The sequence below is a fragment of the Pseudoliparis swirei genome, chromosome 19 (genome assembly GCF_029220125.1).
Source record: "Pseudoliparis swirei isolate HS2019 ecotype Mariana Trench chromosome 19, NWPU_hadal_v1, whole genome shotgun sequence".
NCBI lineage: Eukaryota > Metazoa > Chordata > Actinopteri > Perciformes > Liparidae > Pseudoliparis > Pseudoliparis swirei.
The window spans coordinates 3,494,257-3,519,844 of NC_079406.1; the positions used below are offsets into that span (position 1 = coordinate 3,494,257).

The window sequence follows — 25,588 nt, forward strand, 5'->3', positions numbered from 1 at the left end:
TGTGCGCAGGTCGGCTCGCAGCAGCCTTCCGGTGAGTGAGGACCAGGGAGGCGGAGAGGCGGATCCCGTATTAATGCTGATCAGCGCTCCACCGCCAGACTGCCGGCTTCAGCCATCACCTACACACGGACTGGGGGTGATGGCTCAAAAGTAATCAAAAAACATCTCATTACGTCATCAATCAATCAGAAGCGGCACGTTGATCTGATCAAGCATGGCGCACCGACACATCGAGAGCAGCTCCATGCATGATTAAAATGCATGTTTGAAAAAAATCTAATTAAGCCATCACGTCACGTGTGATTGGAGAACCGGGGTGCTATATAAATTCACATTCATTTATAAAAATAATCCTCACTAGAACTCAAGTTCACATCCTATTTTGTGTGTGTGTGAAGATGTGTGCTGAGAGAAGCCCAGAGGTCAGACTCACAGGTCAGTCAAACGTGTCACCCTGACATCCTCCATAAAGCTCCCATTTAATGTCCACTGTACACTGAGACCAGGTCGTGGTGGAAGTGGTTTGAACTTGCATTCTCTCTCGTGGCCAGCAGGGGGCAACTCTTCTGATTGTATGGAAGTCTATGAGAAAATGACTTCTCGCTTCATTTATTACCTCAGTAAACATGTTAAAGAAATAAGAAAGAAATGTACATGTTTTATTTATTCCCGTGGGGAAATTCTTCTCTGCATTTAATGCATCTTAAATTATTGAGGAGCAACTGGGGGTTTAGTGCCTTGCTCAAGGACACTTCAACATGAACTATGGGGAGGGCGGGGATGGAACCAATACCTTGTATCCCCATGAGCTACAGCCGATCCCAAACGTGAGATTATGGTCATACATGCTAGTTTCAAGTGTTTTTCAATTCATTATTTACATTCATAAATTATGGTCCATTTATAGTCAAATGGACCATAAAGCAGAGGATGCTTGAGGGCGGGGCTATCTTCTGATTGACATGTTGCTACCAGAACTGTACATTAATTTACTCCTCTGCAGTCCAAATATGGTCACTTACCTTAACTGGTTGCAAAAAAACAACAAGATGGCGACGGTCAAATTGCCAAATTCGAGGCTTCAAAACGGCCAATAGGTGACCTACACCCATGTGTACAGTCTATGAGTGTAATAACTGTGTTACGGGCATTCTAAGCATTATGTGGATGCATTTTAATAATAATTTTAACCGTGGATACTATTGTGGGCACACATTTAAACAACCCTGGATTTACGCACTTCAAATATAGTTCCGGAAATGTCCTAACCAGCAGTGAGGGGTGGGGCCAGGGAGAGGTCACATCTTGGCTTTATTTTTTTTGCACGATGGATTCCAACCGGTTTGGAAGAGCGTCCCGACCTCATTACCACCTTCCGAGGTGCCCTTGAGCAACGCGGTTAACCTCAATCTGCACCGGTGGAGCTGCTATGGAGCGTGGTTGCGGAGGCGGGCCTCCAGATGTGAAAAGTGTGCTACTGTGTAAATGCGGAGCGGGACATCATCTGAAATAAAGCTCAGAAAAAACAAACTAAACAAACAAAGGTAGAAGAAAGAAGAAAAAAACACACCGCTCTGAACCTCAACTCGAGGGTGAGTGTGTGTCGAGTCCCCTGAACTAAACTAAACACACTCATTTGTGGAAAAGGAGAATATATTCAAACGGCTGAGGTTTGCCCAGTACTTACGGGTGAATCTCATTTCCAAGCCCCCGGGGGAAAAGGGAGTCACATGACGCCCCCGGGCCCCGAGCGGCAGTGTGGCGTGTCGAGCAAAAACAAAATGGAAAACTGAAACACCCTGAATTGTAACAACCAATAAAAATGATGCCCAGCGTCATTTTAAAGGTCACGGTCGAGCCGGAGAGAGAGAGAGAGCGGCTGCGGTCATCTTGACGTCGCGGGTGATTTACGATACTTTGGAGCGGCGACCCGTTTCCCGCAGCTCGACGCGCTCCACGCCGTCCCGTTGGCGCTGGGATACGGCGGAAATGAACTCGCCAGCTCTGGTTGGCTCCTCACACCCAGGGAGAAGATAGCAGGGATCTCACACATTTTGATCAATGTCTTTCCAGGACTTTTCTAGGACTTTAAACCAAATTTCCATGACCAAACTGAAATCTCGGTATAAACATGAAAAATGAAGAAAATTGTGCGTATTGAGAGTATGAGAGCGTACGCCGGCTTATATTTTGAGCGTCTTTCTTTAAAAAACATATTAATTATTTCAAACTCGCCGTAAATGAACATGTGATTATCACAAATTTCCATGACTTTTCCCAAACTTTTATGATTTAAGTTTTTTCTATGACTTTTCCAGGCCTGGAAATGACCATTTTAAAATTCCATGACTTTTCCAGGTTTTCCATGAACGTACGAACCCTGACAGACACACTGGGTTCCAGCGGGTGGTTGTATCCTGTGACTGTTTGTAACGTACCGCGAGGACCGAGGCGAGTGTTTGGTATTCTTTTTTGTTCTTTTCCTTTGAGGCTCCATCTGTGTGAGTGACGGGGGACAAAGATGTCTCCCGCTCTGCATCTGATGCACGTGTTTGCCACCGGCGTGCGCGGCGTTATTTTTTGGGCCTTCGCGGCGCTACTTAAGATGACCGGCGTGTGACACGTGAGCGCCTCTCGTCGTCGTCGCCGCTGGCAGGTTTCAGCTCGGCTGCACACACACACACACACACACACACACACACACACACACACTCACAACTACACTCCCGTCTTCGCATTCGTCCCGAGAGCTTCCGAGATGGATCAAAAATACCTGGACAATGCGTTTTAGAAGAACGACACCAAAACGAGTGCACTATATCAGTATTTTTAAAGCCATAAATAATTTCCTGCGCACTCTGCACATTCACGCCGATGAAAGCGGCGGCCCCTGAAAGCTCTGCTTCTTCACCGAGCCGCTGTACAACCGTCCTCGAACTAGCTTTTTTTTTTTTTTTACCCTACTCGTGCGTGTGCACGTGTGTGTGGGCGTGTGTGTGTGAAACGCAGAGTGAGCAGATTACATAAGCCCCGCCCCACCTCTGTGGGCTCCCACTCCAATCTCCCTGACATTTAGACAACAAAGGTCACATCTGAAAGTCTAAATTTGCACAGACACCAATGCTAATACACTCATGCATATACAGAAGAGAGGGGCAAATATCTCCCGTATCACGTGGTCGGTGAGACTGAATTTAAAACCGTACTGCACGTGGACTGCGTGCACAACGAGAGCAGCTGCAGGTTAATCGATGCGACCGGCGACGTCTTCTCCGGACGGTCGGCGCCTTGAGGGATTTCGTACGATTAGGATTGTGCCGTCATCAGCGCTGGACGTCGCAGTTTTCCTTGAGACGGAGAAGGTAAAGCTTCCTATTCTGTTAGTGTTGACGGCCGGAATGCGGCGTTACCGTGTATCGTGTCGCTCGTTGTGTTGAGCTTGCACCAGAACCCTTTTCCCCCCTCCGATGGAAATTAATGATGACAATGAATTAATGAGTGCAGATAAAAATCTACAGCACATGTCTGGATTGTTAGGGCTTTATTTCCACGCGTCCATTTAGACATTTTTTTTTTCCCCGGCCATTTATCAAGAAACTCAGGCTCCAGAGTAAAAAAAGAAAAGAAAAGAAAGAAAAGAAGGGCAAGTAGAGCGATGCAGATGTCCCTTAAAGGGGAGGTTCTGACCCACCTCAACCGGGTTCTTATATGGAGGTTAAATCCTCGCTGGCTATCTCACCTGTTCATGTAAAAATAAAAATAAATTCAAAATGCCGCTCCCCTGATGAGGCCTCAGCAGTCTGAATGAGCTGAATCAATGCACATCTCCCAGAAGTTTGTCTTTATAGAGTGAAATTCCCTCGTCGTGTTTCCTTCCTCAGCCGCGGTAGAGAGGCAGTAATATCGCGCAGTAATTTTGGTATGAAAAAAAAAAGATTGAGAAGATATCCACTTCATTTGTCAAAACCCCCAGACTGCTGAAGTCTCATATTAACTCCGGGCTGCACTTTACAATTCATCTTTGTCTCGAATCCCTTACTTTTGAAATTGCTTTTGCAGCCGGCAAAAAAGAAAGAAGAGAAGTGAACCTATCCTTTCATCATTTTGCTGATGATACTTTTCAAACTTACAATCGGGGGGGGGGGGGGGGGGGGGGGGTCGGATCATTAAAAACAAGGTAAGGAGGTGAACTCTCTTCATCACCAGGGTCTGACTCAGGAAAATGACCCCGAAACCCTTTTCCACAGAAGCAACTGCCCACTAACACCCCCCCCCCGCCACACACACACAGAGAGAATTGCCTCAGGGCCTAAACGGATATCGTGGTCCAAAAAGAGCCAAAAAGGAGAGAAGATCATCTGAAGATCTATAACCAGGGTTCATGATGTGACCAATGGGTTTCCAGGACTTTAAACCAAATTTCCATCATGGTGTACACATGAAAAAGTGATAAAATGTCATATTTAAACTAAAAAAGACAATTCCCAAGCGTACAGTATGTAACCTTAAGTGACACAATCGAATGCGACACAATAGTTTGGATTAAAAGAATAAAACATGGATGTCTTTTCAGTTAAGGTACGTTCACGCAAGAAAGAAAGAGCGAATGCCGGCTTATATTCTGTGCGACATTCTTTTAAAAAGCGTATTAAGTATTTAAATGTCAGCATGTATAAACGCAACACATTTCCATGAGTTTTCCATAAACGTTTGGGATTTTTCCAGGCCTGGAAATAAGCATTGACTTCTCCAGGTGTTCCATGAGCGTAGGAACCCTGCCGAACGTCATCATGCTGATGATACTCGTGCCGCAGAGCTTTCAAAATGCACGGGGGCAGCATCAGCTCATAACTGTTATTAGAACGCTGCTATGGGATACCGGCAGGAAGCTACGCCCACTTCAGTCAGCGGTCGTTTGCCACCATATTGGCCTCATCCATCTCTGCCGCGCTGACAACCGATGCGAGGAGCAGCGTCTGCACCTCTCACCTCTAGATGGAAGCCGGGAACATATTCCACACCCCTCCCTGTTTTTTTTTTTTTTCAGCCCTGGTGGGAAGAGCACCAGTCAAACTCTCTCAGTTTACTTCTTGACATGCAGCTCCTCTCTTCCCGCAGGTCTTCTCTGCATATGCAATGAGTGCTGCAGGACGTCCGCTCGTTACTCAACCAGAGAGCGTGGAAATATAAATATAAACTCGGATGAATTCCACAATTCTCCTTTGTGTTTATTTGCCGGTCTGAGAGCAGCTCTCCGCTTCTCTCTGTGGATCTGATCTGAGGTCAGTGCTACGTTGACTCCGCTGGCCTTTAGCCAGAAAGCTACGTCTCCACAAATTCTCTCTCCGCCCGAATACACGCGACGACACATTTCTAGTGCCAACGAATTAAGTTTGCGGTCGGTCGGTTTTCGGCTAATAGGAGGCGAAGCCCACCACACCCATTTCCCCTCCAGTCTGCTCCAATTCTTTTGTTCCCCCCCCCCCCCTCCCGTTCCTACGACAACCACACTGACTTCCTGCTTCCTCCCAGGCCGTCCAGCCCGCAAAAGCGCCCTAAAAATAAACCTTCCCTAACTCGGTGTTTGTCACCATTGTTCAGGCGTCAGCTGGTTTTCCCGTTCAGCTCCATCTGAAGGCGATGTCAGTGGGTCGGAGCGTCGAGGGTTTTCAGAGATAGATGAGAGATGAGATGAGATGAGGGGGGGGGGGTAGGTCAGTGCCAAGTGGGGTGGAGAAATTAGGGTTAAAGACAGCGCACGCATTCCTGGACCGAACTGCTTCGGGGGAAAGAGTCCGACTCACTCGGTCCTCGTGTGAAACTCTTTTAAGACTTACAATATATACAATATAATCCAGGATTCCTTCCTTACTATGCGACTCGATTGATTGTAATTTATTTGCCTGAAGATTACCTGTGAATTAATGCAGAGAACCCACTGCCACTACTAAAAAACCAATGACGTTGACTCTTTCCTACGAGCTGTTAGGGCAAAAGGTTCAAGGAATAGTATAAAAAAAAAACACACTTATTTGCTTTCCTGTTTCTTTACATCTGCACGAAAAAAAAGTGTAAAATCTAAAAAGGTCTTGTTGTTTCCTGCCCCGGCTAGCTGTTCCCCCCCGTTCCCACTATCTATGCTAAGCTAAGCTACGAGCTAATGCTTCATATCTGCAGATATAGAGTGGTAAGAATCTTTATTCATTTATTTGCCTCAACATTACCTGTGCATTAACCGCCACGACTTCTATCAAAGATAAAAATGACAATGGGGGGAACTGTGAGCATTTCCTGGAATAGTGCAACATTTTGGGGAACACACTTATTTGCTTTCCTGTTTCACGAAAACAAAAAGTGTCAAATCGAACAGGCCTTGTTGTTTCCTGACCCGGCTAGCTGTTTCCACCCGTTTCCACTGTCTATGCTAAGATAAGCTACGTGCTACGGCTTCATACCTACAGATATAGAGTGGTGAAGAATCTTCTCATATAACTCGTCAAGCACATTTCCCCAAATGTAAAAACAATAAAAACTAAAAACCAGGACAGTATAAAGTCATATAAAAAAATTAAATAGGAAAGATTCAATTACATTATAGGATTACGTTGTATTTAATTTTAATACATTCATAATCTTACGAGAATAACTTTGATCTGGAGTCCCTGTGTTCTATTTATTTGGCCGTATTTACACGTCCATGAAGACGGGCAGAGTCTCTCCATTCTTCGGTGGAGGAGTAGTCAGTCCGTCCCACAGAGGGGAACCACGGCCTCCCTTAAAAGACACGATAACGAGCTCCCCGAAGACGGCGTTTTCACAAACTGCGACAAAAAGAAAGCGTTGTGGAAACACTATATTATATTCATTTATGTTTCTGTTCGACGCCTGAGCCAGTGTGTACTCAATTAAAGCCCCGCTATTGGTCATGTGGGAGCCCGGCTGTGTGTGTGTGGGGGGGGGGGGGATGCTCTCCTCTCTGCCCTCTACATTGGCACGCAGTGGATATTTATGAAGTGTCTCTTTTGGGAGGAGAGAGAGAGGGAAAGAGAGAGTGAGAGAGAGGAAGGGAGAGAGAGAACAAGAGAGAGAGAGGGAGAGGGGTAGATATAAGGGAGAGAGAGGGGGGGAGAGAGAGAAAAAAGGAGAAAGGGAGAGATAGAAGGAGAGAGAGGGAGCGGGAGGGAGAGAGAAAAAGAGGGAGAGGGGAGATACAAGGAGAGAGGGAGAGATAGAGGGAGAGAGAGGGTGGGAGAGAGAGAAAAAATGAGCGAAAGGGAGAGATAGAAGGAGAGAGAGGGAGCGGGAGGGAGAGAGAGAGAAAAAGAGGGAGAGGGGAGATACAAGGAGAGGGAGGGAAAGAGAGAGAAAAAGAGAGAGGGAGAGGGAGATAGAAGGAGAGAGAGGGGGGGAGAGAGAGAAAAAAAGGAGAGAAAGGGAGAGATAGAAGGAGAGAGAGGGAGCGGGAGAGAGAGAGAAAAAGAGGGAGGGGAGATACAAGGAGAGGGAGAGGGAGGGAAAGAGAGAGAAAAAGAGAGAGGGAGATAGAAGGAGAGAGAGAGGGGGAGAGAAGGATAGGGTGAGAGAGAGAGAGAGGATGAGGGGGAGAGAGAGAGTTCAAAAGCAGAACATCAGATTGAAATAGTCTGCGGTAAAACGATGTTCGGCTGCAGGGTCGTTTAAATTCTGTGTTTTCTCAGAACCTTTTGGTCACATATATATGTACAGGACTGTCTCAGAAAATTAGAATATTGTGATAAAGTTCTTTATTTTCTGTAATGCAATTAAAAAAACAAAAATGTCATGCATTCTGGATTCATTACAAATCAACTGAAATATTGCAAGCCTTTTATTCTTTTAATATTGCTGATTATGGCTTACAGCTTAAGAAAACTCTAAAATCCTATCTCATAAAATTTTAATATTTCCTCAGACCAAGTAAAAAAAAAGATTTATAACAGCTGAGTGTTTGTCAAGGCTCAGGAAACCCTTGCAGGTGTTTCGAGTTAATTAGACAATTCAAGTGATTTGTTTAATACCCTACTAGTATACTTTTTCATGATATTCTAATATTTAGAGATAGGATATTTGAGTTTTCTTAAGCTGTAAGCCATAATCAGCAATAAATCAGAATAAAAGGCTTGCAATATTTCAGTTGATTTGTAATGAATCCAGAATGCATGACATTTTTGTTTTTTTAATTGCATTACAGAAAATAAAGAACTTCATCACAATATTCTAATTTTCTGAGACAGTCCTGTATATATACATATACATATATATGTATATACTGTATATATATGTATATATAGTCTATTCAAAGCTCTAAATGTAGAATCTACTCGAAGAGGAACGAGTCCGAAACAATCTCTCAGTTGAAGGTTCCTGTTCCTCAAAGAGCCCTCGCTCACAGAGACCGTCACTTGTTTTGAAGACGCTGGACGACGTATGCACAACACCCGATCCCCAAGACAACGGCCGGCAGATATCAGGCCTGAGAGTTGGCAAGGCAGCGGGATGACATCCCATAATCAGGTCTGAATGATGTCATGACGTCATGGCTGAGTGGAGACACTCCTGTGGTACATTTCTGGGGCATTTCTAAGGAATAATGAGTAAGAATACGAGAGAAATGGCAAAATAGGCTTTTAAATGTCCACAGGATTACACGGTTATGTTAATGATCTGTTCTTGGTGAAATTTAGGCGACAAAACGTCTCAATATTTTCACCAAAAACCTCGATATTGATATTGCGACCACATTGTCGGGTTGTCTATTGGTGGTTTCACATACATATTTACACATTGCTGATTTTAGTAAGTAGCAGTAATGCGGATATAATGACTAAATGTGTAAAGGAAAATAATAGAACAGCTGAAAAGTGACGATATCTAGTCTCATTTCATAATATCGATCGCCCTCGTTCGTCATTTTTTGGGGGGATTTGGTGAAAACCGATAACAAAACGCCGATAACCTAATGTTAAGCATCAAGTAAAATGGAATTATTATGTGTCTTTGTACTAAAGTCACTTTAATCTGGGAAGAGGTTGAGCCGCTTCAAGGTTCCACGAGACCAGTGTGACCTCGAGAGGGAACGAGTGGGGGGAGATTGTAATGAGACACATAAATTATTACGATAGTCGGAATTAATAAAGACATAAAACATCCACGATCTCTCTGTGAAAGACCTCTGCTGAGCATGTTATCCCGTGGGATCAACAAGGGATCATCCCGTTACCTCGCACAAGGTGACATTCTTCTGAAGTTGACTCAGGATCAGAAAAAAAAAGTCTTTATCCCGACTATTAACCTGTCGAATGGCCGTGAAAACACGACACAATGCTGCGTTGTGCGCTACGCAAACAGCAGCTGATGGGTAAAACCCTGGGAAAACTCTCACAAACGATACAAGTGAAGCCAGATGCCGAGCGGCGGGGAGCCCCGAGGCCTTGGGATAAAGTCTGTGACAAAAGAGCGCTGCGTGTCGAGACATCGCCTCCACCGCTATATTCCCAACAACGGCAGGATGGATAAAGGAGTGATGATGGACGGGTGAAGACACTGGCAGAGATGAGGTTTATTTTTTTTTAAACACACACAAATCTCTGCATGCGCCGGCATGCACGGGCCGACGGAGTGTGAGCGTCACGCGGACACACCGGAAAACCGGATACACCAGCGGGGGAGGATTACCACGCAGACATCGGAGATAAAAGTGGCTTTTATAGGGAGCAACAGAATCCCTCTTAACAGTTATATACAGGCAGGGTTCTTACACATTTTGACCAGTGAATTTCCAGGACTTTTCCATGACTTTAAACCAAATTTCCATGACCAAACATGAAACATTTAGAAAATGTTGCGTATTGAAAGCGTACGCCGGCTTACATTTTGAGCGTCTTTCTTTAAAAATATATATTAATTATTTCAAACTCGGCGTAAATGAACAAGTGATTATAACAAACTTCCATGACTTTTCCAAAACTTTTATGATTTGAGGTTTTTCCATGACTTTTCCAGGCCTGGAAATGACCATTTAAAAATTCCATGACTTTTCCAGGTTTTCCATGAGCGTACGAAACCTGACGGGGTTACTCCACGGGAACGATGGGTTTCCAGGACTTTAAAACAAATTTCCATGACTTAACATTTTGTGGAATCTCGGTGTAAACATGAAAAAGTGAGAAAATGTCGTATTCAAACTAAGAATGACAATCCAAAGCATAGAGTACGTAACCTTAAATGACACAAATGAATGAGAGACTATAGTTTAGATTAAAAGAACAAAACATTTATGTCTTTTCAGTTAAGGTGCGTTCACTTGCAGCGCGGAAATTGTGCGCTGCGAGAATGAAAGAGCGTACGCCGGCTTTATATTTAGAGCGTCTTCTTTCTTTTAAAAGCATATTAATGATTTAAAACTCATCGTAAATGAACATATGGATATAACAACATTTACATGACTTTTCCAAAACGTTGGGGATTTATATTTTTTTCAGGTCTTTTCCAGGACTGGAAAAACATATTTTAATATTCCATGACTTTTCCAGGTTTTCCATGACCATACGAACCCTAGATATAAGAAACAAGGGCCTGATCCCCTCTCGCTCTCTCTGTCTCACTCTCGCTCCCCCCACCCCACCCCCCCTCTCTCTCTCTCTCTCCCTCTCTCCCTCTCTCTTTCCCCTCTCTCTGTCTCTCTCTCTCATTCTCTCCCTCTCTCTTTCTTTCCCCTCTCTGTCTCTCTCTCATTCACTCCCTCTCTCTCTCTCTCTCTCTCTCTCTCTCCCTCTCTCTTTCTTTCCCCTCTCTCTCATTCTCTCCCTCCCTCTGTCTCTCTCTCTCATTCTCTCCCTCTCTCTCCCTCTCTCCCTCTCTCTCTCTCATTCTCTCCCTCCCTCTCTCTCTGGCACACAAAAACACACATTGCACAAGTGCATTAGTCAACAACAACAACACTACTAGACACCTGCAAAGCAGAAACCTTGACACAACCACCTGCTCAGATGCAGTCACCGTGGGGGCGAGGGAGGGGCGAGGGGGGAGGGGAGGGGGGTCAAATAAACACCGATAAAGGATTTCTAGTTCAACGGTAAATAAAATAAAAAGCCCGGGGGGCGAGACAAATGCCACGCCATCACACGGCGCGCTCGACGGCGGCGTTCCTTTTCCTCGCCGAGCGACGGAGCCGTCGATGCAATAACTCACAAAAAAAGCCTGACGGGTGAATTCTGAATGCGTTGGGGAGCGCACGTGAGGCGTGTGCGTCAGAGTGAGGGGGGGGGGATCGTAGGCTCTGGGCCCGAGGGAGGCGGATATAAATAGAATCCATGTGTGTGTGTGTGTGTGTGGAGAAACTCACAGCTGAGCACTGGTGTGTGGGAAAGAAGTGCACATGCAGAGAAGTACGTGCACTTTGTGTTGCCTATAGCTACCCGCCGCCGGCCGACTGGTGCGCTCATAATAAACAGATAGCATTGCATAATATGATTATGACCAGACAGACCCGAACATATTCATATGAGATCGCTCTTGAAACTCTTAATCGGCGTGAAGCCCCCCCTTAATAGGACGAGCCCCCCCCCCCCCCTAACAAGTTCACAGCAGAGCTCGGGGCACAGCGTTAGTGACACACAGGGAACCGTCCTCTCATCTGCATGGGAGAGGAGGAGAGGAGACAGGAGAGAGGAGAGGAGAGGTCAGGGACTAGGGGGAGAAATCCATTTAAATGAAAGGGAGAAGAGAGGCGTCAGCATTAGCAGCTAATCCACCGAGTGAGCTTTCTCTCTGCCCGCGGCCTCCGGTAGTCATCCTAACAGGAAGGCTGCAACACACACACACACACACACACACACACACACACACACACACACACACACACACACACACACACACACACACACACACACACACACACACACACACACACACACACACACACACACACACACACACACACCCTGTGTTATGAGTCCACGGGGGGAAGGGGGCACGACACAAAAGTGCACACACAAAAGGGAGCATCTCTCTCTCTCTCTCTCTCTCTCTCTCTCTCTCTCTCTCTCTCTCTCTCTCTCTCTCTCTCTCTCTCTCTCTCTCTCTCTCTCTCTCTCTCTCTCACCCACACACGTTTCTCTATTTAGCTCACACTTAAAAAGGCGGCCTAAAGATAGAAGCAAAAGGAGATGAACACCAGCCGAGTGGAGTGTCATGGCAACACCGTGCGGTGGCTCACAAACACCATTCAGACCGGCGAGAGAGAGAGAGAGGAGGAAACGTCCTCATCGACGCCCGAGCCGTGGGGTCGGCAGCGTCTCTCAGGGAAGTGGACTTCTGATGGTACGACACATGCCGTGGTTGAATCCTCGCTGGTCCAGACCCCCGTTGACCAATGGGACCAGGACCTTTTTTAATGACTTTAAACCAAATTTCCATGACCGAAAACGTTGGGAAATCTCGGCGCATACATGATAGTGGATTATCCCTGAGCTACTGTTGCTATGGCCACCGAACTTTTCAGTCAAGGTGCGTTCACTCGCAGCACGGAAAAAAACAGCGTGCGGAAGAGCGTATGCCGGCTAATATTTTGAGCGTCTTTTAAAAGCATATTCATGATTTAAAACTTAGCGTCAATGAAGATATGAAGATAACACATTCTCGTGACTTTTCCAAAACTTTGGGGATTTTTTTCTTCTTCTTCCTACGACTTTTACAGGGCTGGAAATAAACCAATTTTAAAAACTCCATGACTTTTCCAGGTTTTCCAAGACTGTACGAACCCTGCCGCGTGAATAGTTTGATTTCCATCACTCCCTCTTCTCTCGTGTGTTTAACCCTCCTGTTACCTTCACATTACCTCCAGAAAATTATTAGAATTAATATTGTTTCCCAAGTTTAAAGTGTGAGGTACTTTATGTTTGTTTGTTGACTACCTAAATAGCCCTTTAAATATATAAAAAAGTTAATATTTACCTTCGCATTGAAAATGCGGAAGGTTATGTTTTGATCGCTGTGTATTTATTTATTAATTTATATATTTATTTATTTGTATGCGTGTTATTCGCATAACAAAAAAAGTTTTAAACCGAATCGCATGACATTTGGTGGGATGATTGGTTATTATCCGGGGACCATTTGATTAGATTTTGGGATCAATCGGGTCAAAGGTCAAGGTCAAGGATAGGTCAAAATCTTCTTTTTACCATAGCACGGTCAATTTTTATCCAATTGGCATGCGACTAATGCCAAAATGTTCATAATTCAATGCCCAATGTGATATGTGAAGGTATGCGCTCTACCGAGTGCCCGTTCTCGTTCTTATATGTTTGACGCAGTGAAAAACAGCCTGGGGTCAGATTGACCCCAAAGAACACCGACATTAAACATTGAATGCCCTTTTTCCTCAATGAAAGAAAACAAATTCCACTCAATGGAGCAGAGATTCAATTTAGAAACGATCAAACAACGATGAGAATAGTCCGGCGCTTTCTATGCGCTGCGGTTCTGCGGGTCTAGAGGTTCTGTAGGTTCTGTTGGTTGGACACAGTCCCAGAAATGTTCAGCGCCCCGTCAGGAGGCTTCAGAGAAACTCCGTATCTCCCTCCAGTAGAATCTCCCCCCGGCGATTCTCAAAATGCCTGGTAGTTTGACTCCGACGTTCCATTTTAACACGACTGTGTTAACACTTTTTTTTTCAGATTCCAGGGCATCAGGAATATGAAGAGGATGTCATGTCATTACTCTCTCTGTGCATCGGTGGCCTATTCGAGATGACTAATGGCCCGAGAGTCCCGGATGACATTAATCCTCGTGGGCCATCATCTTCGCGGATCACTTCCCTAATTCATCAGATGAAATATTGACCAGTGCTCTGTCATCTTCATATTATCAGCATCAGCAAGAGGTTATTTGTCACGCTCCTGCTCTGTGGTACGCCCGGTCATCTCACTTATATCTGCTAATATATATGTGACAGGTGGACTAACCCGGTGTGACGACGTGTGTGGTCAATACACGGTTCATAAACATGTTGACCAGTGGATTCCCAGGACTTTTCCAGGGCTTTAAACCAAATTTCCATGACCAAAAATGTTGGGAAATCTCAATGTATACGAGTACAACTTAAAGGAGACAAGAGTTTGATTAAAAGAATAAATACACTACCGTTCAAAAGTTTGGGGTCACTTAGAAATGTCTTTATTTTTCAAAGAAAAGGACTGTTTTTTCAATAATGATAACATTAAATCAATCAGAAATACACTCTCTACATTGTTAATGTGGTAAATGACTATTCTAGGTGGAAACGTCTGGTTTCTAATGAAATATCTCCATAGGTGTATCGAGGCCCATTTCCATCAACTATCACTCCAGTGTTCTGATGGTACATTGTGTTTGCTAATCGCCTTAGAAGACTAATGTCTGATTAGAAAACCCTTGTGCAATTATGTTAGCACAGCTGAAAACAGTTATGCTGGTGATATAAGCTATACAACTGGCCTTCCTTTGAGCTTGAAGTTTGAAGAACAAAATTAATACTTCAAATATTAATCATTATTTCTAACCTTGTCAATGTCTTGACTATATGTTCTATGAAATGTTCAATTCATTTGATAAATAAAAGTGTGAGTTTTCATGGAAGACACGAAATTGTCTGGGTGACCCCAAACTTTTGAACGGTAGTGTATGTATTTAAATGTTTATTATTTTAATGAAACAGCGTGAATGAAAATATGAATATAACACATTTCCAGGACTTTTCCAACACTTTTGGGATTAGATATTTCTTCCAGGACTTTTCCAGGCCTGGAAATAACAATTTCCCCCGGTTTTCCAAGACCGTACGAACCCTGTCCGTAGCACGTCAATAGTGGTCATAGTGTGGTTCATAATCTGTACAACGTGGTTCTATCAATCTCTCTGAAGCCCTTAAAAGCAGAATGAAGCGTAAAAGCGAGGTGAATCTGTGTGTGTGTGTGTGTGTTGCACTCACCACGTTGACCTGCAGTGGTTCTGATCCCGGCCTCAACATCCTCCTCCTCCTGCAGCTCCCGGAGCCTCCGGAGCTCCGCAGGCGCACCGACGACGACGACTGGCCGACGTCCGCTGGGGGGCAAACAACACGATCGAGTTCACAACAAAAACACACGTCAAAAATCGTACAATCTGCATATTAACGGGAAGTAAAGAAGTTACCTGACTGAGGAAGGAGCAGCGCCATGGCGGCGAGGGCGCTGGGGGGCAGCGGCAGGGAGCGGCACCGCAGGAGGGCAGCCCTGAGCGGGGGCTCTGACGGTGACACGCCCGGGGGGCGGGACAAGGCCTAGAGGGCACTGAGTGGTTAGGGCATCCTCCTACTTCCCATATGTGACTTTGGTACACACGCACAAGGTCGAATGAATACATCAAACTGATCTTCACTTTGCATTTCTTTGTCCTTACTGCCTTGCCCCCCCCCCCCAACCCCTCCCCTCCTTTTTTTCTTCTTTTTGGGTCGCAGTGAATTAAAAACTATTTCACATCCAGGAAGTCTATTCTGGGGCGTGTGCATGCCCTGCAGCAAACCACGAGGGACGATACATCACGCCAATGAAACAACTCTTAAGAGTTAGGGCCAACGAGAGGTAGAGCTTATGGGAGCGATGAGGCGGAAAATTGGCGATGGGAAGAGAGACCGAGTAAGGGAGAGAGAAAGAGAAAGAAATAATGTGAGCGAGAGAGAGGGGGAAAGAGGGAGGTGAGTTGAGGGAAAAGCAGCATGCAGAAATACTGGCCTCTATAAAAGGGGCGGAGCATGCATGAGTGGTGTACACACACTGGGTTAGTACTGGGCTGCCATGTAGTCTTAGTGTGTGTTTGATTTATTTTATTTTATTTTTGTATTTTTTGTTCTTCCATGACCAAAAATGAAGTGAAATGTTGGTGTGTACATGAATAAATCACCTTAAATGACTAATGACTGATTAAAAGAATACATATTTATATAAATGTTTATTCTTTTAATCAAACTGTGTAAATGAATATATGAATATAACACATTTCCATGACTTTTCCAAAACTTTTGGGATTACATTTCTTTTTTCGAGGACTTTTTCCAGACCTGAAAATAGACATTTTTATAAATTCCATGACTTTTCCAGGTTTTCCATGACCGTACGAACCCTGTGTGTATTAAAATATTTAAATATAGTGGATTCATCCTTTCTGAAGTCACCGTTTGTGTATTTACATTCAGTGAAATCACACGTGAGTGCCTTGGACGTCTTACTCTGTGGTGCCGCTGCGTCTCCCTAGTCACGCCGGTCTCTGTGACAGAGCGGGGCCGCCTGCGGCGAGCGGCCGTCCGTCTCTGCCCCGGGGACTGTTGCATGCTGGGAGACGGCCTGCGTCTCCGGCGGCACGGCGAGCCCACCTGCTCGCTGTCGCGGCTGCAGAGATCTCGGTGTGGCTCCAGTGCGGCTGAGGCCGGGCGAGGGCGAGGACGAGGGCGCTTGTGAGGCACAGAGCTCTCCTCTGTGTTGGAGTCGGGCCCGGCCGGCCACGGCTGTCTCACGCCGCCGCCCGTCTGGCCGGCAATCTGCTCACACAGCTGTGATTGGCACAGACACTCAAGCAATTTGGACCCGGATAAAAGGTGCAAGACGGCATTTATTGTGCTGGGAATTGGGAGGAACGTCTCCACAGATGCAGTCAAATAGACTTAAATTGAGTGATGCAGGTGCGTCTACACACAGATGTACCAAATGTGTGTGTGCGTGTGTGTTTAGGTACGTATGTAGACGCAGGGCTCTCAAGTTTTGAAGACAGGCAAGAGTGACATTTCCATCAGCACCCCCCCCCCCCCCCCATTTTCGGATATCAGTCAGTCGCGCGCAATTCCAGGATGCTTTATTTTCATTGGTTGCTGGATTCAATCTTACCCAGATACAACATATACGTTTTTTTTTCTGATTGGCTATTGTGTAGCCCATTTCTTTTTTTTGATTGGCTGATAAGTGGCTCCTCACAGCAGAACTCCAGGGGAGCGCTTGATTCCTCCACGGTGAGGGCAGCGCGGCTCATGTTAAAACATTAAATTGCCGAGAGTTTTTTTCAGCGTGAGAAATACGATGTGTGGCGGGAGTGCGTGACTTAAGACCGAAATGCGTGACACTTGAGAGCCCTGAAGACGTCTTGCTCGTCGAAATGAGGCGACCTCTTTGTGTCTATTGTGTATGTATTTATTGTCCTGTTCCTCTAGGTGGGTGCACCAGTGGGGGGGCGGGGTTTGGTATCTGTTTGTATATGTCTACAAAAAGATGAAAAACAATGGAACTATCAGTTAAAGTGCATGCTTACTGCGTTATGCACCTGTCAATATTTCCAAAGGGAAAAAAATAAATATATACACTTCAATTGTATTTGTTCATATCAAAAGATTCTACGAGCCGTGAGCTCATGTTCGGAATTGCTACGCAAGAAAAGCCCCTGAATGTCATTCAGAGAAGACACTAAAAAACAATAAACAGGTGACTCTAATATGTAATCGGTTCCCGGTGCCGTCCTTTCTCCTCGACTGCACCATTAACACCACTCCCCGAAAACACAGATCACCACGAGCCGTTGCAACGATAATGAAGCCTCGATGAAAGCGTGCCGAGTATTGAGATGTCACATCTCATGTTGTCATCGGGAGAACGTGTCCTGACTCGTGTGCTGTGACTAGGAGGGGGGGGGGGGAGAAAGTCTGAGAGAGAGAGGGGAAAGAACGAGAGAGGCAGGGGGTGGAGGGAGACAGAGAGAGAGGGAGAGAGAGAGACAGAGAGAGAGGGAGGGAATGAGAGGGAGAGAGAGGGAAAGAGATAGGAAAAGAGAGAGAGAGAAGGGGATATGGAAGGAGAGAGAGCGAGAAAGAGAGAGGAAGAGAGAAGGAGAGAGAGGGAGGGAGAGAGAGGGAGGGAATGAGAGGGAGTGAGACGGGGGGAGAGAGAGGGAAAGAGATAGGAAAAGAGAGAGAGAGAGAGAAGGGGATATGGAAGGAGAGAGAGCGAGAAAGAGGGAGAGAGAGGAAGGGAGAGAGAGGGAGGGAGAGAAAGAGAGAGGGAAAGAAAGAGAGAGGGAGGGGGTGGAGGGAGAGAGAGAGGGAGGGAGACAGAGAGAGAGGGAAAGATAGGAAAAGAGAGAGAGAGAGAGAAAGAGAGAAGGAGAGAGATAGGGAGAGAATGAGAGAGAGACAGAGGAGAGAGAGAGAGAGGGAGGGAATGAGAGGGAGTGAGACAGGGGGAGAGAGAGGGAAAGAGATAGGAAAAGAGAGAGAGAGAGAGAGAGAGAGACAGAGGAGGGAGAGAGAGGGAAAGAGATAGGAAAAGAGAGAGAGAAAGAGGGAGAGAGAGGAAGAGAGAAGGAGAGAGAGAGAGGAGAGAGAGAGACAGAGAGCGAGGGAGTGAGATAGGAAAAGAGAGAGAGAGAGAGAGAAGGGGATATGGAAGGAGAGATAGGGAGCGAGAAGGAGAGAGAGGGAGTAAGGGGGAGCGAGAAGGAGAGAGAGGGAGAGAGGAAGAGAGAAGGAGAGAGATAGGGAGCGAGAAGGAGAGAGAGGGAGTAAGGGGGGGCGGTGACTAATGCCTCCCCTGGAGTGAGGCGGGATGGGTGGCCGCGTCACAGAGCTCTCGGGTTCCCATAAGACGGCTTTGTGGGAAATGTGGTTTTCCTGAGCGGACGCGTTGTTGACCGTTTCCTCCTCTCTCCAACAGATGGGGCAGCAGGACGACTTTCAGAGCGTCTGTTTGTTTCCTCACAGGCTGGCGTCGGCTCCACTGTTGTTTTGTTTTCCCTGACAGCGAATGAAACCACACCTAGGAGCTTCTGTCGTGATGGAAAATGAGTAACAGGTCTGGCCGGGTGCTATTTACAGTCGAGTGAGTCGCTGATGATTTTTAAGAAGCAAAAGAATGACCGTGGTTAAAAAAAATAACAAAATAAACGGTTATATAAATGGTACTTTGAGCATTTATGCGGTGATTATGTGGTTATCATGCTTTCGGCAATGTTAATGATGTGGAGAAAAAAAAAAGAGCCTGCAATGGAATGTGGTTATGGCCTGAATTTGAGACACATTATATATATATATATATATATATATATATTTATATATAAAATGCTGTCCGGCAACTTCACGAACAGATGCATTTATTAAGATTCAGCGGTGAATCAGCATATCGCTCACTTTGCATTTAAAGTCACGTACCTTGAATATTTCCTCCGTGGAATCGGATGCGGGGACGCGGTCGGTCGCGCTCTCTTCATCGCCTCGTTGCGATTGGACGCTCGCTTCCTGTATCTGCCGGGCGAACGGCGGAGCGTCCCTGGAATCCCGCTCATTCTCCGTTTCCTCTTCACAGAGACGGCTCGATGGATCGCTTTCAACCTCTGCATCTTTTTCCGCCTCCGACTGGGGGATGCGATCCTCGACCACGGCTGTGGACCTGTGGTTTGGGTCTCCGTCGACATGTCTGTCTGTCCCCTCGGAACTCTGAAGGCCGTTGACGGCTCGAGCTCCCGGGCGTGCCCTGAAGGCCTTCAGGACCGCCTTCGGGGAGCCTCCACCTGGCACAGGTGACGGGGCCTCTGGGGGATGCGAGGATTTAGCGGTCGCGGGCGACGCCGCCGCCGCCGGCCGGGATTTCGGAAGTCCTTCGCTGCGGAGTGTCAGGGACACGCTGCGGATGCTGTCCGCCGGCGGCTGCGGAGGCCGCGGCGAGCCCATCGGCGAGCCCGCCGGCGTCCTCTCTCCCTCCGGAGGAGAGAAGGAGTGCGTCGTCGTCCGCCATTTTCTGGCCGTATCCGCCACGCTGGTGAAAAACTTGAACAGACCGCCAAAGTGGCCCTTGGGGTCGGAGTGTTTTGGGGGCGGCGGCTGGAAGTCCCTGACGCTCCCAAAGTCAACGGAACCGTAGTCCGAGTCCATGGTCTTGTCCAAAGAGGGAAGCTCGGAGTCGAAGCTCCTCTCCGAGTAGACGGGATTGGCCTTCCCCAAGATGGAAATCCTCCTCAGGTAACTCCACACATCTTTGCGCCTCCTCCCTCGCCCGCGCTGGGCGCCCGGGCTTCCCTTGACGCTCGGCTCGTTGCAGCAGGCGGACGTTCTGTTGCAGTTGTTTGAATTGCCCTGGCTTCTTTTCGTGTAGCAAACTCTTTCGGACAGTTTACAACCATTCGGGGTCGCGACCTCCCCCGCCGCAGCGGGCTGGTGGCCGTCCGGAGGAGCCGAGAGGTCGATGTCTTCGAACGAGCAGTCGAATTCCGCCGTGTGGCCCGCGTACGAGTGCCTCTTGGCGCGGTGTCTGAGCGCGCTCCTGCCGGACTGCTGCGGGGTGCCGAAGTCCCTGCAGAAAGAGTCCTCGTCCATCAGGGAGCTGCCGAACTTGGCGGCCGCGGACAACTTCTCCGTCTTCCCTCGAAACACGGAGGGGGATTTGAGCTTCTTGAAGGAGCGGACTTTGTCGGCGAACGACAGCTTGGGGACGGAGGCCTCCCCGGGCAGGATCATGGAGTGGGGTCGGCGCTCCAGCTCCGAACCGGCTCTCTTTCGGTTCAAGATCCTCCAGATGCCCCCCGTGGCGCCGCGTGGCCTCCGGTTGACCTCCTGTCTCTCCACGACGTGGGTCTGAGAAGAGGCAGCCGGGGGCTCGCCCTGCCCCTCTGCAGGCTCTGGCCCGGTCTCTTGAATATAAACACTGCTGGTCTCATTCTCCACATCCAGAGACACATTAAACACTCGGTTGACAAACCCATTAGGGTTGTTGCTGGCGGGGGCAGGGTTGTCTGGCTGCTCCATCCTCTCTCATTCGACAGTGTCAGCTCTCGGCTCCAGTGGACATCATGTCTCGGGGCTCTCGAACAACTGGAGGAACAAAAATGTTTCATATTTTAGAGTTTGGCATGAAACACACAACCTTATCTTTTTCACATCATCATATGTCTGAAAACATACGACATAAAATATTAAATATTATATTGAATAATCTAAGTGCTTGGTCCATAAAATCCAAAGTATTTATTTGAAACGCAGTCCTATGAAGGTAGATTTACTGTATTACGCAATCAAAAAAAAGGTTTTGACAGCAAATTCTTTATTTTTAGAGTAAATATTTTTGATTTGCGGAAACAAATTTATGTAAAACTAACAATTAATGTACTTACAAACGAGAAATGTGCTCGTTGTTTGCGTAATAAAGACACATCTACCTTCTTACGGTCCCACACCCCTGCCTACATTTAACCAGGAGGCTGTGTTGTCATGGAAACCGTCACTACAGAGATGCTTGGTTATTTTAGCCCCCCCCCCCCCCCACACACACACCCCTACCCCACACACCCCTCCAGCTGTGACGTCACCACAGCTCAGATAAGCTCCTTCTCTGAGGAGGAAGATGCTCGGCAAGTGCCACACTCCAACTAACGTTACCACATAATTACCCCCGTTTTTCATAATCCCTTTTAATGTATGGACGCGGCTCGTGTAATTGGGGCCTCCGGCGCACGTCTTTTGTTGCTAACATGAGATCATCCACAAAGATGTGTTCCGTGTGCCCATGAAAGTCACAATTTAATTAATGAATAAAGAGCGATAAGCTTTCTATGAGTGTTAACTACTGAAAAAGAAAGAAAGCAACGTGTCTTATCCATTAAACAAATGTACAAAATTGAAAAAGACACACATGCTATCTAAAGTACTTTTAGGCGTTTGAATCAGACATGTGACGTCACCGTCACTATCCGGTTATTCGGATAACTTTTTAATACGATGGTGTACATCCGCTAAATGGCATAAACCACAGCACCTTTTGGCTTAAAACTTACGGTGACCAACAGTTAACCGATTCAACGACTCGGCTTCAAATTTACGGTAACGAACAGTTAACCGACTAAACGTCTCTAGTTTTCTTCTCAAACTGACGGTTTGATATCAGACCTTAACGTGACAGGTTCACGTCATGTTCGGTTTTTCTGGTGCTTAAAACTCGTCCTTTTTGTCCTTCTTTAGTTTTTTACACATGGCGTCGGTTAAATTGGCATTACAACCAGCAACAGGTTGCCGAATGAATTCGAGTGTTTCCTGAAATACAAAACGTCAAATAGTTTCGCGCTTTATCCCCCGTTAACGTCAGTGAACTGTTAGCCGGGAACGTCCGCGCGCGCGCGAGCGAACGTTACACTTATCAAATAACTCCAAAAAGTCTATTTGTGAAGAAAAAATAAATAAATAAATGAAAACACCCACCCGTGTTCCCGGTCACCACTTCCACATTCAGACGTGAAAGCTGGTAACTTACCCCCGAGCACTTTCTCCCTCCGCCAGTTTAAATGGGCATTGCCCCGTCGTCGCTGTCCGTAAACGCACCACGCCGGCTCCAGGTCCCGGGATTAATAGCTCACGTCCGGCTTGGAGTGGCGCTGCGGACCGCGCGGCTCCTCCTGGGCTGTCATGGGTTTGGTGTTCGCCTCGAAAGAAAAAACTCCGCCAGCTATCACCAAACTGAGAGAAACTCCCCGAGTGAGCGACGGACCGGTGAACTCTTGCCCCGTAAACTCCCGCAGACGCCGACACTGTGATAAAGCACACACACGCACACACACACCTACGCACACACACACGCACGCACACTCACACACGAAGCTACACACTGACACTTAAAAGTGTGTCTATTCATGAGCAAGTTTAGAGCTAATTTGTTTTAATATTATTATACTAGCCATATAACTGACATTATTATATATTGGGATGTTTACTGCAGCTTTTAGTCCTATATTTATATCCTCAAGTTCATAAATCTGAAACTATCTGCCAGAGCTTTTATAGCCTATTTAGTATGTATACTTAAGAGTGTTTTTCTTCTTCTTTATCTTCCGGTTTGATGAATTAATAAGGAAGCACTTATCATCTTTAAAGGACCATCGGTGAAAAACAAGTGATTGACTGAACTCTGGTCTCACGAGCTGATCCTCCTTTGGGGATTTGCGTTGAATGTGAAAAATCCTTCTATTGAAAAAGGGCACAATGGGGAGAGGGAGCTCAGGGTGGTGGTGTGATGGGGGGGGGGGGTCGTGGTGGAGGGGAAATTTACAAAAAACTAAACAGCTCCATAGCCGTGAAAGAGGAGATGGTGGATGAAGGGGGCCTAAATTTAAACGTTTCCTCTCGGTCCTGTTTTGGGCCCATTGTCATTGGCGATGGCGTTCTCTCCCCTTCTGCACAGGAAGGAGTGGATCTGACATCAACGCTCTCCAGGCTGACAATGCCAGGAAGTCTGTCTGACTGCATGTAAATATCTCTCTGTGTCCACGCTTCCCCTTCTCCTCTCCCTGGGTACTCCAGGGTGCAGCAGCGGTAGCAGAAGTCGTAGTATGAAGAGCCGCGGTGGCAACGTGGTGATTTACATGCCGTACGCTTCCCCCCGTAACTCACCCGCTGCTGTCGCTGTGAATCACAGCAGCCTCGTCTTCAAATGACCTCTGGAGCGGCGGCCGCAGCACACGGCTTCCTTATGTAGACCTAATGCACGCGGAACAATGCAGGTGCCGTCTGGAACCGAAAATGGTTCTTTAGAGGGACGCCAGAGAAGAACCATTTCTGGTTCCACAAAGAACCTTTCAAACCGGGGTTCTTCAAAGAACCATTTCCTTAAATAGTTCTTCAAAGAACCTATAAAGGTGCCACAAAGAACCTTACAAAATCATTCTTTAAGGCATCATTTCTGGTTCCACAAAGAACCTTTCAAACCGGGGTTCTCTAAAGAACCATTTCCTTAAAGAGTACTTCAAAGAACTTTTAAAGGTGCCTAAAAGAACCGTAAACATGGTTCTTTAAGGCACCATTTGGTTCCATAAAGAACCTTTTAAACCAGGGTTCTTTGAAGAACCATGTCCTTAAAGAGTTCTTCAAAGAACCTATCATGGTGCCTCAAACAAAAAAATGGTTCTTCAGTAGGTGACGGTTCTTCGTAGAATCGTTCATATATATATAATATATATATATATTATATATATATTATATGTATATATATATTTGTCTTTGTGTTTTGCCATTTCTCCTTCACACTGTCCTTTTCTGTCATCGTTTTGTGTTCAGCCTCGCTGTCCGTCTTCCTCCTTCACTTCTTCCCTCCCTCCCTCCCTCCCTCCCTCCCTGCCCCCTTACTCACTCACTTCCTCAGGACCCCCGAGCCGTCTTTCCTGTTGTCCCCTATACCGCCCGCAAAAGACATCCTGCACGGCTCAGACCGGCCAAGTGTCTCAGCTCAGACTCTGAGGCTGATCCCGACTAACTCCCATCCCCTTCTTTGGGAAATAAATCCACTAAAAACTGAATTATTTTATTTGAGTGACAAAGCATGAGAGGGGGGGGGGGGGGGCATAAGAGAGAGCGATGAGTGGAGGGAGACGGATCAGAGATTTATGGACTCCCTACCAGCCAGGCCCTTGTCTGAAATGATAAGTTCAGTTGACCCTCGGCGGGCTGTGCACATACGCCGAGTTTACTTTGTCGCCTATTTATCGCGAGTGTTGAGCACTAAAGAACGGAGCTCTTTGAAATGATGTCACCGGGCAGAACAATCGGCCTCTTCCTCCTCTTCCTGTGACGCGGTGCCCACCGGTGGCTTTCGGTGGAGATTACTGGAGATAAACACTTGCTGAGTTTAGGCCCAGGCTGTAATTATTTCACCAGTCTTTGTCTAAAGCTGTGGAGTGAAAACAGGCTGAGAGAGAGAGAGAGAGAGAGAGAGTGGCAGATGTGTTGTGATATCAAATGAAAAAGGCTTATTAAAAAGCCTGGGAACTGGATTCAGGAGGTGTAACCATGCAGGGTTCGTACGGTCATGGAAAACCTAGAAAATTCATGGAATGGTATTAATGGTTTATTTCCAGGCCTGGAAAAGTCGTGGAAATGTGTTTTATTCATGTGTTCATTTACGCTGAGTTTTAAATAATTCATATGCTTTTAAAAGAATGACGCTTCTAAATATAAGCCGGCATACACACAGAAAAATGGAGGTGACACCTGGAACCGAAAATAGTTCTTCAGAGTGATGCCATAGTTCTTCAAAGAACCTATAAAGGTGCCTCAAAGAACCTTCAAAAATGGTTCTTTCAGGCACCATTTCTGGTTCCACAAAGAACCTTTAAACCAGGGTTCTTTAAAGAACCATTTCCTTAAATAGTTCTTCAAAGAACATATAATGGTGCCTCAAATGAAAGAATGGTTCTTCAGTTGGTGATGGTTCTTTGTATACCAACAAAGCCTTTTAAAGAACCATTATTGTTCTGTGCGTACGCTCTTTCATACTCGCAAATATTCCGCGCTGCAAGTGAACGCACCTTAACTGAAAATACATAAATGTTTTATTCTTTTAATCAAACTATTGTCTCTCATTCATTTGAGTCATTTAAGGTTTTATACTCGATGCTTTGGAATGTCATTGTTAGTTTAAATACGACGTTTTCTCACTTTATTCACGTTTACACCGAGATTTAAAAAAATGTTTGGTCATGGAAATTTGGTTTAAAATCCTGGAAACCTATTGGTTAACATGTGTAAGGGGGGGGGGGGGGG

The 25,588-nt window shown here is 46.3% G+C and overlaps 1 protein-coding gene and 1 long non-coding RNA gene across 6 annotated transcripts in view; one reads left to right on the plus strand and one right to left on the minus strand.

The window, feature by feature from the left end:
- The window catches only part of LOC130209385 (rho guanine nucleotide exchange factor 9), a 56,383-nt gene extending 33,852 nt beyond the window's left edge, over positions 1-22,531 (minus strand). For 2 of the 4 annotated variants that reach the window (XM_056438989.1, XM_056438987.1), the window contains exons 1-5: positions 22,311-22,531; positions 19,223-20,878; positions 16,265-16,585; positions 15,193-15,319; positions 14,990-15,102 (exon numbers count right to left, since the gene is read on the minus strand). In XM_056438989.1, the coding sequence (XP_056294964.1) occupies positions 14,990-15,102; positions 15,193-15,319; positions 16,265-16,585; positions 19,223-20,812 (2,151 nt within the window). In that variant the 5' untranslated portion in view covers positions 20,813-20,878; positions 22,311-22,531. Of the gene's footprint in view, positions 1-14,989; positions 15,103-15,192; positions 15,320-16,264; positions 16,586-19,222; positions 20,879-22,258 lie in introns of all 4 variants that reach the window. The other 2 variants (XM_056438988.1, XM_056438990.1) reach the window with 2 other exon arrangements.
- On the plus strand, positions 3,189-15,160 carry LOC130209387 (uncharacterized). Of its 2 annotated transcripts, none has more exons than XR_008834591.1 (3): positions 3,189-3,362; positions 13,698-13,929; positions 15,045-15,160. It is a non-coding gene; the product is annotated as an uncharacterized LOC130209387 (long non-coding RNA). The 2 variants fall into 2 exon arrangements; XR_008834592.1 differs by lacking the exon at positions 3,189-3,362 and adding an exon at positions 12,291-12,339.
- Positions 22,532-25,588: the final 3,057 nt, after the last annotated feature.